Source organism: Charadrius vociferus, unplaced genomic scaffold, assembly GCF_000708025.1.
Source record: "Charadrius vociferus isolate BGI_N301 unplaced genomic scaffold, ASM70802v2 scaffold770, whole genome shotgun sequence".
NCBI classification, from domain to species: domain Eukaryota; kingdom Metazoa; phylum Chordata; class Aves; order Charadriiformes; family Charadriidae; genus Charadrius; species Charadrius vociferus.
The window spans coordinates 709,435-722,696 of NW_009646395.1; the positions used below are offsets into that span (position 1 = coordinate 709,435).

The window sequence follows — 13,262 nt, forward strand, 5'->3', positions numbered from 1 at the left end:
TGTCAGCAGGAAGGCTCTGAAAGTTTTTATGCAATATAGTTTTTTGACTATAGAATAGTTGCATTGCATTATGAAACACATTGCTGTACTTTTTCTCTTGTGGTGGGGAAAAAAATTGATTAGTATGTAGAGTTGATGGACCTTCTGTTAGTGAAGTTAACCATGTGGTTTTCACTGATAGGACAGGCTACAAAGACATTGTCATCAGTGAAAGGTAGGCTCCATAGAAACCACCATATTACCCGTTCACACGTGCTCACATTTATATAAACATCTGTTTCATGACAGAGGTTTTAAGTTGAAAGAAAGTAGTTTGGATTTGAAAATTCCAGTCCATTTTGAAATGGTTTACTTCCTATCTGCTCTGCTGGTGCTGCACTTTTCATCAAATCTCACATTGTCAGTTTGTCACCTTTCCTGAGTCCAATGGCAGCATGTGAGGACCAGTGTGACTTCTTTTGTAGCATTGCCTCAGCTTTTGATGCCCCTACAAAGGTAAGCATTGAATGATGATGTGTTGTCATTGCCTCTTTTTTGCCTTCATTGTGAATGCCAGAGCGGTGTTTCAGTGTCTAGAATTCATTCTATCTCTTGCATGTGTACAGTTGGAGGAAGCCCCTTTATGGTCTCCTGCTGTCACAGGCAAACGCACCATTTTTAGAATCTGGTCAAACACCACTTTGAAATGAATTAGATTTGTGCCCTTGAAGATTTGTTTGTTTGTTTCAAGTTTCTAAATATATTGACCTAACTTTAGACCTTTTAAAGTTAGATGTTGAGGTCTGATCTAGCCACACTGGTAGAAAAATGCACCTCCAGAGAGTCATTCATCTGATGTGCTTTAGCTGTCTGTTTTACAGTGACACTAAATACCCTCTGGAGGTATTAGGTTCTCCCCAGAACTCAGGTTTGGACATTTGACTCAGGGACACCTAAAATGAGATAGGTGAATCTTAGGATAAAGACCAAAAGGAGCTGATTTAGCAAAGCCTGTTGTTTACACAGCTAAGCTAGCAAGTTTTGCTCTCAGCAAAAGTGTTTGGGGAATGACCAGAGAAGCAGTTCACTTCTCAGGGCAGAGGGAACGGGAGCCTCAGGTGGGGTGAGCGGGAGCTGGCAATCAACAGCTGCAAGTAAGGAGTCAGCCAGCCTCCCTCTTAAGGGGCATCGTGACATGATGTTTTCCACAGTGCATGCAAGGACCGTTTTCTTTTCTCCCTCTCCAGACCTCCAAACACTTCGTAAGGGTTCAATGCCTTCAACACAGCCCTTCCAGGGAGCAGAGCAGAGTCAGGCATGCTCTGCCGCACAGTTGTTGAAGTCTTGGTGCCATGGCTTCAGATGCAATATGCTTTGCAGTCACTGGCTTGTTAGCCCCCTTGTACAGGCACAGCAAATTCTCTGTGGCTGCCTGGTTTGTTTTAAGAACAGAGTGCACAAACTAGGCATGTGATTTTTTTTTTTCCTTTATTATAACTATGTAAATGGGAGTCAGTGTTGTTTTACAAGGGTGAGTGATGTTATTTCTGTATGATCGCTTGTTCTGAATAAAATGTAGTTCAGTTAGCTCCCGACCTGCAGCTCATAGGTGTTTTGCCTTCAAAACACTTCTGATGTTGCTTCACAGCTGTGGGAAATGAAAAAGCCTAGAACTGCCAGCAGCAGGCTGAGCGCAGTGTGATTCTTCCTGTAGCAGGTTATTTGCTACAAGTTATTATATGTGGGCCAGTAAAAGTTCACTGATCCCTTTTTATCTTTTTTAAGCCTTTTAAAACCCAGTGAGGACTTTGCAGCACACCTTTTCTGATTTTAAAGTACTAGTTTTATTACCTGCCATTTCACCACTTTATCCTCAGTTTATCCTCAAATGTGGAGAAAAATGCAAAAAATCCTCCCACAAAATATTTCCTTCATCAATTTACAAGTAAGAAAAAAACTGATTAGATTAGACAGTATCTGCAGTCTTCATTGCAGAATTTCTGCCCTGTATAGTTTAAAATTAACTTTACATCAATCAGCCAAATTACTTACATTTTAAAGTCACAGTGTGCCATTTAGATCTCAGATGACTATCAGTTAAAGCACAGACTTTAATAATACTCTGCCATAAGTGGCAATACTAACAAAAGGGGAAATGGCAAGAGAAGACCAAGACTTCAGTGTTTTTGTCTAAACTGCTTTTTAGTTGTCCCAGTTGGTGTTACTGGTTCCTGACTGTGCTGCCTTTGGAGACTTTCTGCTAGTTAAGAAACAGACCAAAAATCGGTGATGCTGGCGTGGGAATACTGTATTTGTGAAACCAGAGTTTGTCTTTACTAAGAGTTTTTGTATCCGCACGGCTTGGTTACTCTGACTTCTTTTCCGATCAGCTCTGTTTTCTTAGAAAACTCATGCTGCTATATTACCCAGGTTGCTGTAGTGTAAGCAAAAGGAGATACCCCTTGGCTGTAAAGCTCTTCACACAGCTCATGCCCTGCTCAAGTGCTCCAAACATTAGCATGCACATGGGGTCCAGCAGCACCTTCTCCTTAAAACCAAAGGCGTTCGCTGCTGCATCAGTTGTCTTGCGTTAGACAACAGAGAGGAACTAGTTGGTACGTAGAGTCTTTGCCCCTTGTTGTCTTGCTGCTCTCCAATTAGATATTTCTCTAGAGAAAGATTTAGGAGGAGAGGGAGAGCAGTGAGAGAACCATGAGACTAATGGAGATAAATGCAGACTTTCACTAGATTTCCTATACAGTAATAAAAAAACCTTTATGGAATGGGAGGGGGAAGGATTCGTACAGTTCTATTATTAACATCCAGAATTGTGTTTATTGCTTACTCTCTTAGCAATCTCAAAAATATTCTCCAAGAGTCACACAATATTGATTATTAAATAGGGTGGCAACTGACATCTGTCACATCAGGCAACATCTGCACATCAGTTCCTACTTGATGTTAGAAATCATAGTGGGAATGTTATCTTTTGGGGAAATAGCCAGCCTCTTTTGCACAATCAAAGAAGCACTCCGTATGGAAGGTATTTATTATATTTAAGTTATTTTGAATGCAGCTGTGTAAAGTTGTCAATTTAGGACCGTTTTAGTTTAGATGGTGAAGAAGGAACAGTCATCTGTAGGTGGAAAAAAAGAGCCAATTTGAGCGAGTTTGGTTACATTGCATTAAGGTATTAATTTTAACATTCAAAAAGCTGCCACTCACACAGCATTGCAGTGGCTGTAAAAATACTGTCAGAAAGCCAAATGCAATGGCTTCCCTTCTCCCTTCTTTCTCTAGTTTCAATTAGTAGATTGGGAAAAAAAAGTTTTGTAACTTTTTATTACTGTTTGCCCTAGAGCAGGATTATCAAGAAATGTTGCAGGGAAAATAATAAATTGACAATAAAATAATTTTTTGTAATTTAATGTCAGATTAAGGCCTTTCTTGGACAGTGTTTACACCACTGATTTTGGTGTGTATTGGGCATGTTTAACAGTTAAGAGAAATAGGATAAGGCAAAGTACGTTTACTTATGTAGACTGTGTGCATATATGTTTGTGTGGATACATGTGTATAAATGATACCAGGTAGTATGGTTTATACATTGCACATCTTCTAGAGAAGAGGGAATCTTGTGGTTTGGATGATTTCTCTCTTCCTACCTTCTCCTCCTCCACCACATTCCAACATGGTTATGATTCATGTCGGTAAGTTGTCCTTCAGCTAATAGAGGCTGAGCAGCAAGCTTTGGCAGCTTGATTTTGGGAAGTTCTCTCCTTCACTGTACTACATATCATATAACTAGAATTACATGTAAGCTAGCGGATTTGGCAAATAAAACTCTGGAACAGAATCTTTTCATTTATCTGTCTATCTTGAAACTGTGATGGCAGAAGGGTCAAGTAAGGGGTCTCACTCCTATTCAGAGCTATGAATTCCAGCCTCTCTCTAGTCGTGCATCCAAAGATGCACCCTCATACCAGCCTCTCACGGGAGCCTGAACATCCAAGCTGAAGAGCAAGATGGCTGGTAACATCATTTCAGTGACTGGTTGATTATCAAAATTAGTCTGTCTTAACCACACTAACCCAATGGCACTCCTAGCTTTGGAGTCCTTTGGGTTTTCCTTCTGTTTTCTGTAATCTGATATTAGTGTTTAAATATGCACTTTACAAATATGTGTGTATACATACATATACATATATATACACATATGTATCTGTATGCATGTGTATATATATACACATGTAAATGAGCGTATATATAAAAAAAGTTAGTGAGATATTTGTACACTTGTGCAAGATGTATGGAGGAAAAGATACAGGACAAAATAATCAGTTGAGAGCTTATTTCTGTATCAGCAAAAGCCACAAAGTTTTGTATCCCTTCCCCACCCCTCCAATTTCTGGATTTGCCTACACCACGTATATAGAGCATGAGCCTGGAAGAGAAATTGTAGCAAACACACCTGGAAAGATCCTCTGGGTAAGGTTTGTCCATCCTGTCACTAGGAAGCGCAATCTATTAGTTAAATTTTGGCTCTTGAATAATAATACAGAAAGGAAAAAATCTCCACAATTTATTTTCATTTATTAATTGCATTGAATTATAAAAACAGTTGAAAGAAATTATATGCACCAGAAATATTTTCTCCAACCTCCTTTTCACAGAATCAGAGAATGGTCAGGGGTGGAAGGGACCTCTGGAGATCATCTAGTCCAACCCCGCCACCAGAGCAGGGTCACCTACAGCAGGTTGCACAGGACAGCATCCTGGCGGGTTTTGAATGTCTCCAGAGTGGGAGACTCCTCCACCTCTCTGGGCAGCCTGTTCCAGTGCTCCACTACCCTCAAAGTAAAGAAGTTCCTTCTCATGTTAAGATGGAACTTCCTATGTTCAAGTTTATGCCCATTGCCCCTCGTCCTATCACTGGGCGCCACTGAAAAAAGACTGCTCCCATCCCCCTGGCATCCTCCCTTTAAGTATTTGAAAGTATTAGTAAGATTCCCCCTCAATCTTCTTTTCTCTAGACTAAAGAGCCCCAAGTCCCTAAGCCTTTCTCCATAGGAGAGATGTTCCAATCCCCTAATCATCTTTGTAGCCCTTTGCTGGCCCCTGTCCAGCAGTTCCCTGTCCTTCTTGAACTGGGGAGCCCAGAACTGGATGCAGTACTCCAGATGCGGCCTCACCAGGGCAGAGGAGAGGGGGAGGATGACCTCCCTCGACCTGCTGGCCACACTCTTCTTGATGCACCCCAGGATGCCATTTGCCTTCTTGGCCGCCAGGGCACATTGCTGGCTCATGGTCATCCTGTTGTCCACCAGGACTCCCAGGTCCCTCTCCACAGAGCTGCTCTCCAGGAGGTCAGCCCCCAACCTGTACTGATGGATGGGGTTATTCCTCCCCAGATGCAGCACCCTACACTTACCCTTGTTGAATTTCATCAGGTTTCTCTCTGCCCAACTCTCCAGCCTGTCCAGGTCTCGCTGTATGGCGGCACAGCCTTCTGGCGTGTCAGCCACTCCTCCCAGTTTTGTGTCATCAGCAAACTTGCTGATGGTACACTCTATCCCTTCATCCAGATCATCGATGAATATGTTGAACAAGACTGGGCCCAGTACTGACCCCTGAGGGACACCACTTGTTACTAACCTCCAACTAGACTCTGCACCACTATTTTGTAAACTTTTGTAAACTAATTCTAGATATATTTTTATATATCTAATACTAAGTATTGCAAACATTCAGATTCTTTTAATAGTCCTCAAAGAATAATATTGCATCTTTAATCATTTCCCCTGGCTTGTGTTTGGCATGGAATTTTGTTTTCATTTTACAATTTCCCTTTTTTTCTTCCTTTCCATCAGGAGAGAGAAACAGAAGAAGAAGATGTCAGGTGGCTTTCAGCTATATGCCTCAAAATGAAGATGAACTGGAACTAAAAGTTGGCGACATCATTGAAGTTGTGGGAGAGGTGAGCAGATCTTTAATGGAATATATACACATGCAGTTCTGACATATCTTGTGCATGCTAAGCTCTTAGATACAGTGTGTTTTAAGACATAATTTAAACCAGACATTTTTCTTCTCTGGCATACTGACATGCCTGGTTTGGGTTACTGTTGCGGGTGAGGGGATGTGGTTGTTTGCTTAGGGATTTCATGAGGGTTTTTTTCCCTGTAGCACTTCTGCTGGTTTTACTCGATCAGTTGATGCTTCTGAGTTCCATTCAGGGAAAAAGCTCAAAGTTTGTGCTACAGGGCTATTGAGTTTAAATCTCTGATGAACCAAGATTATAGTGCAAAAAGCTCTTCCCAATTTTATTAAGCCAGCCACAGGGAAGAATTATTTTTACGAAGTTAAACACATTTAAGAAATTCACTCGAAACCCTCTGGAGTTCAGCCGTGGCAATCACCTTTTGTCATCTTTGCCTGCAAATTTTAACAATGTCATTTTAGTCTAATCAGTTAAAACAAACAAACAAACAAACAAAAACCCCAGCAAATTCTTTAGAGACTCAGGATGCACTTATTTTGGGTGGAAATGGATGTGAAAAATGAGTGCACACCTCTTAGGACTGGGAACAAATTAAGAAAGCTTGGACAGAGATACAGACATTTTCTTTGCATGGATGAATCTGGTTGCAGGATCAAGGAATGCTGTCTGCTCCTAATATCTTCAGGTTAGTTCCATTAGCAATTTTGGAAATATTTTCTTGAGCTTAATAGCACGAGGACCAAAAGTCAAAATGCTAACATGAAGCCTTTAAGTAGAATGCATTCAAACTCATTTAGTCTTTATTTATTTAACTTTAAAAAGATCTAAGAGCTTAGTCTGCTGGAGCAGCCAGTAGAAGGTGTGTTTCAGCTTGTATCGTTTATTAGTAGGATTTTTCCCCCTGTGACTCAGCAGCTAATAAGTCAACATTTTTTTCTTATCAAGGATAGATGATTAGGTTTTTTTTTCCTGCATCTGTCACTTAAGAAATTAGTTCTAAAAGAAGATAAATTCTACTGCAATCTGCATGACATCCAGCATTTTCTTACGAGAGATTAAATTCTCACATCTGAATGTAAGAAGCTTAGTGATCGTGGGTTTTCCTTTAACCTAGCTGTGCACACCAGCTCTGCACATAGTTCTTCCTGGAATCAGACATGATGTGTCACTTGACTAACCTTATTCTGTCTGTGAGCAGAATTGTAATGGGGGATGTCAAGGTTGTAAGGTATTTAAGAGCATATTTTGAAGACAATGTAAACCCAATATTATGATGAGTTTCACGGCAGCGTAAGGTGTTTTTATTGCACAATTTGAAGTATATTTGACCTCACATGGCCACACAAATATCTTCCGTCAGTTGCCCTACTTAAAAATTTAAAGTCTGTGTCTTTCAAGAGTAAAGTGATGGAATAAAACCTCTTCCTAGTATCCAGCCAACAAATTAACTGTACCGAATGAATTGCATGATTAAATAATTTAGATGAGACACTAGACTTCTCTTACGAAATGCATCTCTTGTCTTCTTATAAATTTGAACAATTTAATTATAAATTACAGATTTGTTTAAATCCAAATGACATCCAAATGCTTTTTGAGACCCACTTGAACTGCCAGTTACAGACTTGGTAGTCTTAAACTCATAATTGTACCTTGAATTGCTGTTGTTGAAGAAAACATTGACAAGTTGCTGATTCTAAGGTTTAAGAAAATGTATTGTTTAGGGTTGCTTTTTTGATTGGCACTCCTAAAGAATATCATGCTGGAGTTAGTTTTACTGTAGTGTGGAAGAGAATTGCTCATGGCTGACTTGAACTACTGGCCATACATAAATGCTGAAGAACAGCTGACACAGGTGAGGCTGTGTCCACTTTGACCTTACGCAATACCCTGTTCTGTCAGCTACTGAAACAAAAGCTCTGCCTCAGCCATCATGATACAGGATGTTGTCTGACTCTTCTGGGTGGAACTAGATCAGCTGGTGGAAGAGGGAAAATAAAGGAATTTAGAGAAAAAATTCTCAGCACCTCAGGAAGTGTTGTTGTGCAAGTGACCTTTATTTTCTATCATGGTTGATACCAAGCAGTTGATGTTGAATACTAGCTGTTACTACTTCCTCTCTGCCCTTATCATAGTAGTGTTAATTCCTCGAAAAAGTAGGGCAGAATTTTTCTTTTGAAAGAGGAACTTTTATTTGATGTAGAAAGCTGCATCAACCAATGTACTGGTTTCATTGTTTTCCCTTCTGCTTGTAGGTAATGCTGAACAAAGACTCATTGCATTGAAATAGGATTCACATTGTTTATGTCACTATACAATGCTCCTTATGTCAAATGATAAATGTTTGATGTGAGGGACTTATTATTTAAAAAGTACGGCTTCCTCGGTTGCGAAAATAGAGATTTTTTTTTTGTTTTTGTAAGGGCTAAACTCATGCTGTGTTGTTATACAAAAAAAACCAAAACAACAGCAAAAAAACCCTCCCACATAGGTGAAAATTGGAGGCAATTCTTGCAATATATAAATTTTGTTTATCATTACTCCAGATGAAAAACTGGATGATATTTAGCATTATTTACAGTGTCTCAGTGGGTAATTGGAACATTAATGGTCACTCACTTTCCATTTTCAGTTGCTTCTTTCTTTTACCCCATCTTTTTATTCATGAGTAGAAGGTCTCAGATTCCCACAGGTAGTATTTTATTGTATCCTACTAAGAAAGTTCCATCAGTTGAATTAATTGGTTTTAAATTGTCTTAGATTAATATGTTCAAATCTCTGTGGATTTGTTTAGTTGGGAATAAATTGATTCTTAACTGACTTACAGCAAACTAAAACAGATACTGTTTAGATCAAAATACTGTCCATATGTCTTTATGTGGGTATTTAGCAAAAAATGTGTCTAAAATGTAACTTACGGTTGACAACTCATTAAACTTTTCCTCTTGCAAAGAAAAGCTGGTTCCTGTTGTACTGTGCTAATTTGGCTTCATCCTTAAAGAAATGGGTTCTGCTCCTCCTTGAACCCCTTGAAGGTCACTGCCTCCAGCAAAGGGTTGGCAGAAGGGAATGCAAGTCTTCTCCTCAGCTGCCTTCATCAGTGCCCAAGCATGTTTCCCCAGACCCTCAGTGAAAATGGGTTACGCTGATATTACATGGTGATGTGCTGAGGATGAGGTCGTCTTCCCTTCTCCCGCCTCTGCTTCAGGGTGCTAACCAACACCTGAGGTGTAGTATCATCTAAAGCTGCCCCAGATCCTTCTTCCTGGTGCCAACAGATTGGGTAAGACACTTTTTGAAAGGGTTTTTATGTCTGTGGTAGTGATAGGTACTATTGGAAATTCCTGTTGTGGCAAAGCCGTTTGGGGCTGTACATTGGATTGAAACAACAGTAACAGGAAGTGTGAGTTTTGAGATGCTAGGTTTGTCACCAGATAGGTATCCTTTGGAGGCTGAGTATGTTCAGAACTCAAAGTTCCTTCTCATTTGTTCTAAATAGTTAGAAATTAATTATAATAAGATCAAACATTCATCACAATAGATAAAAATGCTTGTTGTTAAACTAGAGGTTTCCATAACTACACAGACACTGATACCCATGAGACATTAATTAACAGACTTAAATTAAAAGTGCATTTGAAACTAACAAGAGAAGTGTTTTCATCATTGTTTACGTTCACATTTAATATGTGATTGATAGCTTTTTGCTTGTCATTTTCCTAGCTCATTAGCTATAACTCTAATTACAGTTGTCCCAAAATACAACTGTAACTAATTGTCTTATTAAATGCAGATATCTGAATTCCAATTATGTTTCACCCTTAGACTTTCATGGGATGCCAGACAATTAACCTGTAGCATCAGAATAAGGACATTTGGCATGTCACTCAACAGTTCCCGTTTTCATTTGGGATTAGTCTGCTGTCATGCTGCTATATACCTTGTGGCCTCATCCTGCTGAGAAGTCAGCTTTTTGGCAATGTGTAGTGCATGGAGTTAAGCTCACAACTAAGTCTTTGACTGAGACATGCTGTAATACCACTGAGCTTGTTCTTTGACTTTTAGTTAACATTGCCATACAGTACATGATTAAATCCTGTAACTCATTTGAAATGATAAAAATGCAGACTGTTTTTTTACAAATCTGTTGCTCCTTTTGGGCAAGGTTGATGGGGATTTTTTGTTGTTGTTATGAGATAAAGGGTTTCAACCCATTTCCAAGAACAAGGTAAACACGGGATTGAGCTGGACTTTCCTTACAGTAATTTATTTTGACAGCTGTAGATTTAAAAGGGGAATATTTAAGAGTGGCAAGGTGATGGTCTATGCCACAAGCACAGAACTGTGTAATACTGCAAGAAAACAGCTGGGCATGAGTGCTGAGGTTCCACATCCCTCAGATACTATTCTGTGAAATCCTGTGGTAAGGTGTTTTTCCTGATCCTCTTTCAACAGGAGGTTCATAAGGACTTCTATGACTATTGCTTGTATGGTTAGTTCATGTGGTAGGAGGCTTCTTTGTGGAAATAAGGGTGCAAATACCTCTGACTCTTTATAGGGTCATTCCAGTTCTATGTGATTGCTTTCTCAGTCCCTCAGTTTCTTACTTAGAAGATGATGTTAAAAAAACCCAACAAAAACCCAAACCACAAAAAAAAAACCAAACAAAAAAAAATCCCAAAGCACATTTTGACATTGTAAAATAAAGAACTCTGAAGCTGAAAGATCCCCTAATACAAGGTACTTGTGTGGTTTTTAATTCTTCTCTTCTGCACCAGAGTTATCAAACAGCTTCGAGATGTGGTGTAGCAGAAGCCCAAGGGCTGGTTGATGTTTCATGGGTATGGCTCTCTCTGAGTGCACTCCCAGAATAAGCCATCAAGTGGCACTGTAGGCACCACCTTCTGTTGAGGTCTTGTTTCCAAAATTTCTTTTCCCATTGGCAGCAAATATGATTTGTTTCTTTTGCCTCTTGAGTATCTATGTTTTTAATTTCCTTTCAACATATGATTGCTTTTGTGCTTCAAGCTCATGATCTTCCTTCAGAATTTATAAAATAAGAGAGGTTTTTTCTTTTGTTTTTGTGCTCTAGTTCTCACTAATCAAAAGAAAATTTGTTGACCTTGGGCTTCTCTCCTTCCTGTTGCCTGCCTCTGGCATTGCTTTTATTCCTGGGACGGTGTTTTGGTTTTAACAGCCCAAAAAGATTCTGTTGTGATCCAAGGAGACTTTCTTCCACTTGAAACCTTTCCTGACTCAAAGCCTCCCTCGTTTGCCCTAGCTGAGCTGTAAGTAGTCTGTCAGCCTAATAGGCAAAGCTGCAGGTTGTAGAAAAGCTTGTGGAATGGGAGTTTATTGGAAACACACTTCAGGCCAGTGATTCCAAAGAGCTGAACATTTTAATCATTTAACAACTTTAGCATGTTGATTATATTAGAAGGTGTAAGCAAGCAGCTGTGGCAGCCTGAGATATTCTGGCAAGCAACTGCTGGTAGTTGCCCTCAGCGTTTCCTGCTCATTTTGGGTATCCTGTCCTGGAGTTACAGGGATAGCCACTCAGCTCCTGCCATGGAAGGTGCTTCTAGGCTTGTAACAATAAGGTTTATTGCGCCACAGGCCAGGCTGATGCTCCCTCTGACACTTCTGTCTTCAAAGGGTGATGTTGCAGATTGTATTGGCCATGAAGAGAAAACCTAAAGAAAATAAAAAGTAATGTTTCCTTGTAGTCCTAGTGACCTACTGAAGTTGTTTTGTTTTCTTTGGTTGCTTTACAGTTACAGAATTAAATAGCATTCCCAGTCTGAGATAGAACTATTGTGTTTGCCTGAAGGCTTCAAGTGCTGTCATATTATTTTTTTTTTTATTTTTTGTGTACTTTAAACATGGAAATAGGCTGATTTTTGTCGATTTCAAAGCAGCTTAATGTCCTAGCATCCATATACCCTTTTGAGAACTTCTTGTTTGTGCGTCTGAATGTCTCACCCATATAATTCTCTGTGTTATTTTTCTGTCTGTCCACTTCCATGGTATCATGGTTTATTTTGAGCACTTCGTTATTATCTCTAACTTATGTTATTATGTGTAAGTAAAGTTAACTATTACAACCTCTTTACTGTCTTTATGGTCTAGGTTGTTATTCTGTGCTGGGATCTCACAATTTGTTTACTCACTTTCTAACAAAGTAAAACAGTATATTTTCAATAGCTTCCAAAACCCTCATTTACATCAAACAAGGCTCTACTGATTAAGTCAATTAAAAATTTAGTACAAGTATTCTTTCTTCATTGAAAATGTAAAAAACCAACCCCAAACCCCAATGATATTGGAAGAACATTTGAATGTTGCATAACTATTATGTAGCTTAAATTTCCCTTTAAATCCCAAAGGCAAGGCTTCTTAATGGGATGTGTTTCTCTAGAAATGATGGATGGTTCTCTGGTGATACTGTAGTTCGTATCTCATTCAATCACATCCAGGTGTTGGACTGCATATAGCTGTCTGCGATTGCATCTGTCCCTGCCGCACGCGTGGCATTAACTGAGTTGCAGTTGGATGCATGTGTTGTTTCCTTCCTAAGTGGAGTAATGGAAGTATCTTCAGTCACTTCCCTGTATGTTGTTGCTTTTCAAATGTGGTGTGACAGCAGTACTGGCAGCCTAGGGGCTTGGCAAGATGAGGACATGCCATGTCTTCTGAAAGGCGGTGAACAGATACAACACATTGAAAACATGCCTTGAAATTCCTCTAGCTGTAGCCGCTTACATTTGGCAGATTGAAAAGATTCTTTTTCTAATTAAAAACAAAAACTTTGTATTCAGGCTGAACTTACATTTGGTGTGTAGGATATTATGAATAGTAGAACTTCTTTTCCAGCATAGGGGCACAGACTACTGAATGAAATCCTCCTCCTTTTAGATTGTTTGGCTCAGCATATGAATGCTGGGCATAAATCAGGACCTGGATGTATAAATCGTGAAAGCACTTTGTTATAATACTATAGTAACAAATTTTATTGAGTGCTCCAGATGGATTACCTCCATGAATAATGGATTTTCGTTTGTAAGGTTTTATTGGCTGGGAATTATTGTGACATTTCAAACCATGTGGCAATGGATTGCCCCAATTTGGGATAACTAAATCCTGGGGGTGTTTTAGTGTCTTCTTTATGGATTAATCTCTAGCTGGTGTGTTTTGAGGCTTATAAAAGTATGTAGCATGTAGCTATAGTGTTTTAAAATACTTAAAGCTTTTGATGCTTTTGATGAAAATTTCCTAAGAAATC

The 13,262-nt window shown here is 39.4% G+C and overlaps 1 protein-coding gene across 1 annotated transcript in view; it reads left to right on the forward strand.

Moving 5' to 3' along the window:
* Positions 1 to 13,262, forward strand: part of LOC104294849 (SH3 domain-containing kinase-binding protein 1-like) — a gene marked incomplete at its 3' end in the record, with an annotated part of 200,492 nt that overhangs the window by 98,859 nt on the left and 88,371 nt on the right. Inside the window, exon 4 of the mRNA XM_009894511.1 lies at positions 5,850 to 5,956. Coding sequence (XP_009892813.1) covers positions 5,850 to 5,956 — 107 coding nt within the window. The remainder of the gene's footprint in view (positions 1 to 5,849; positions 5,957 to 13,262) is intronic.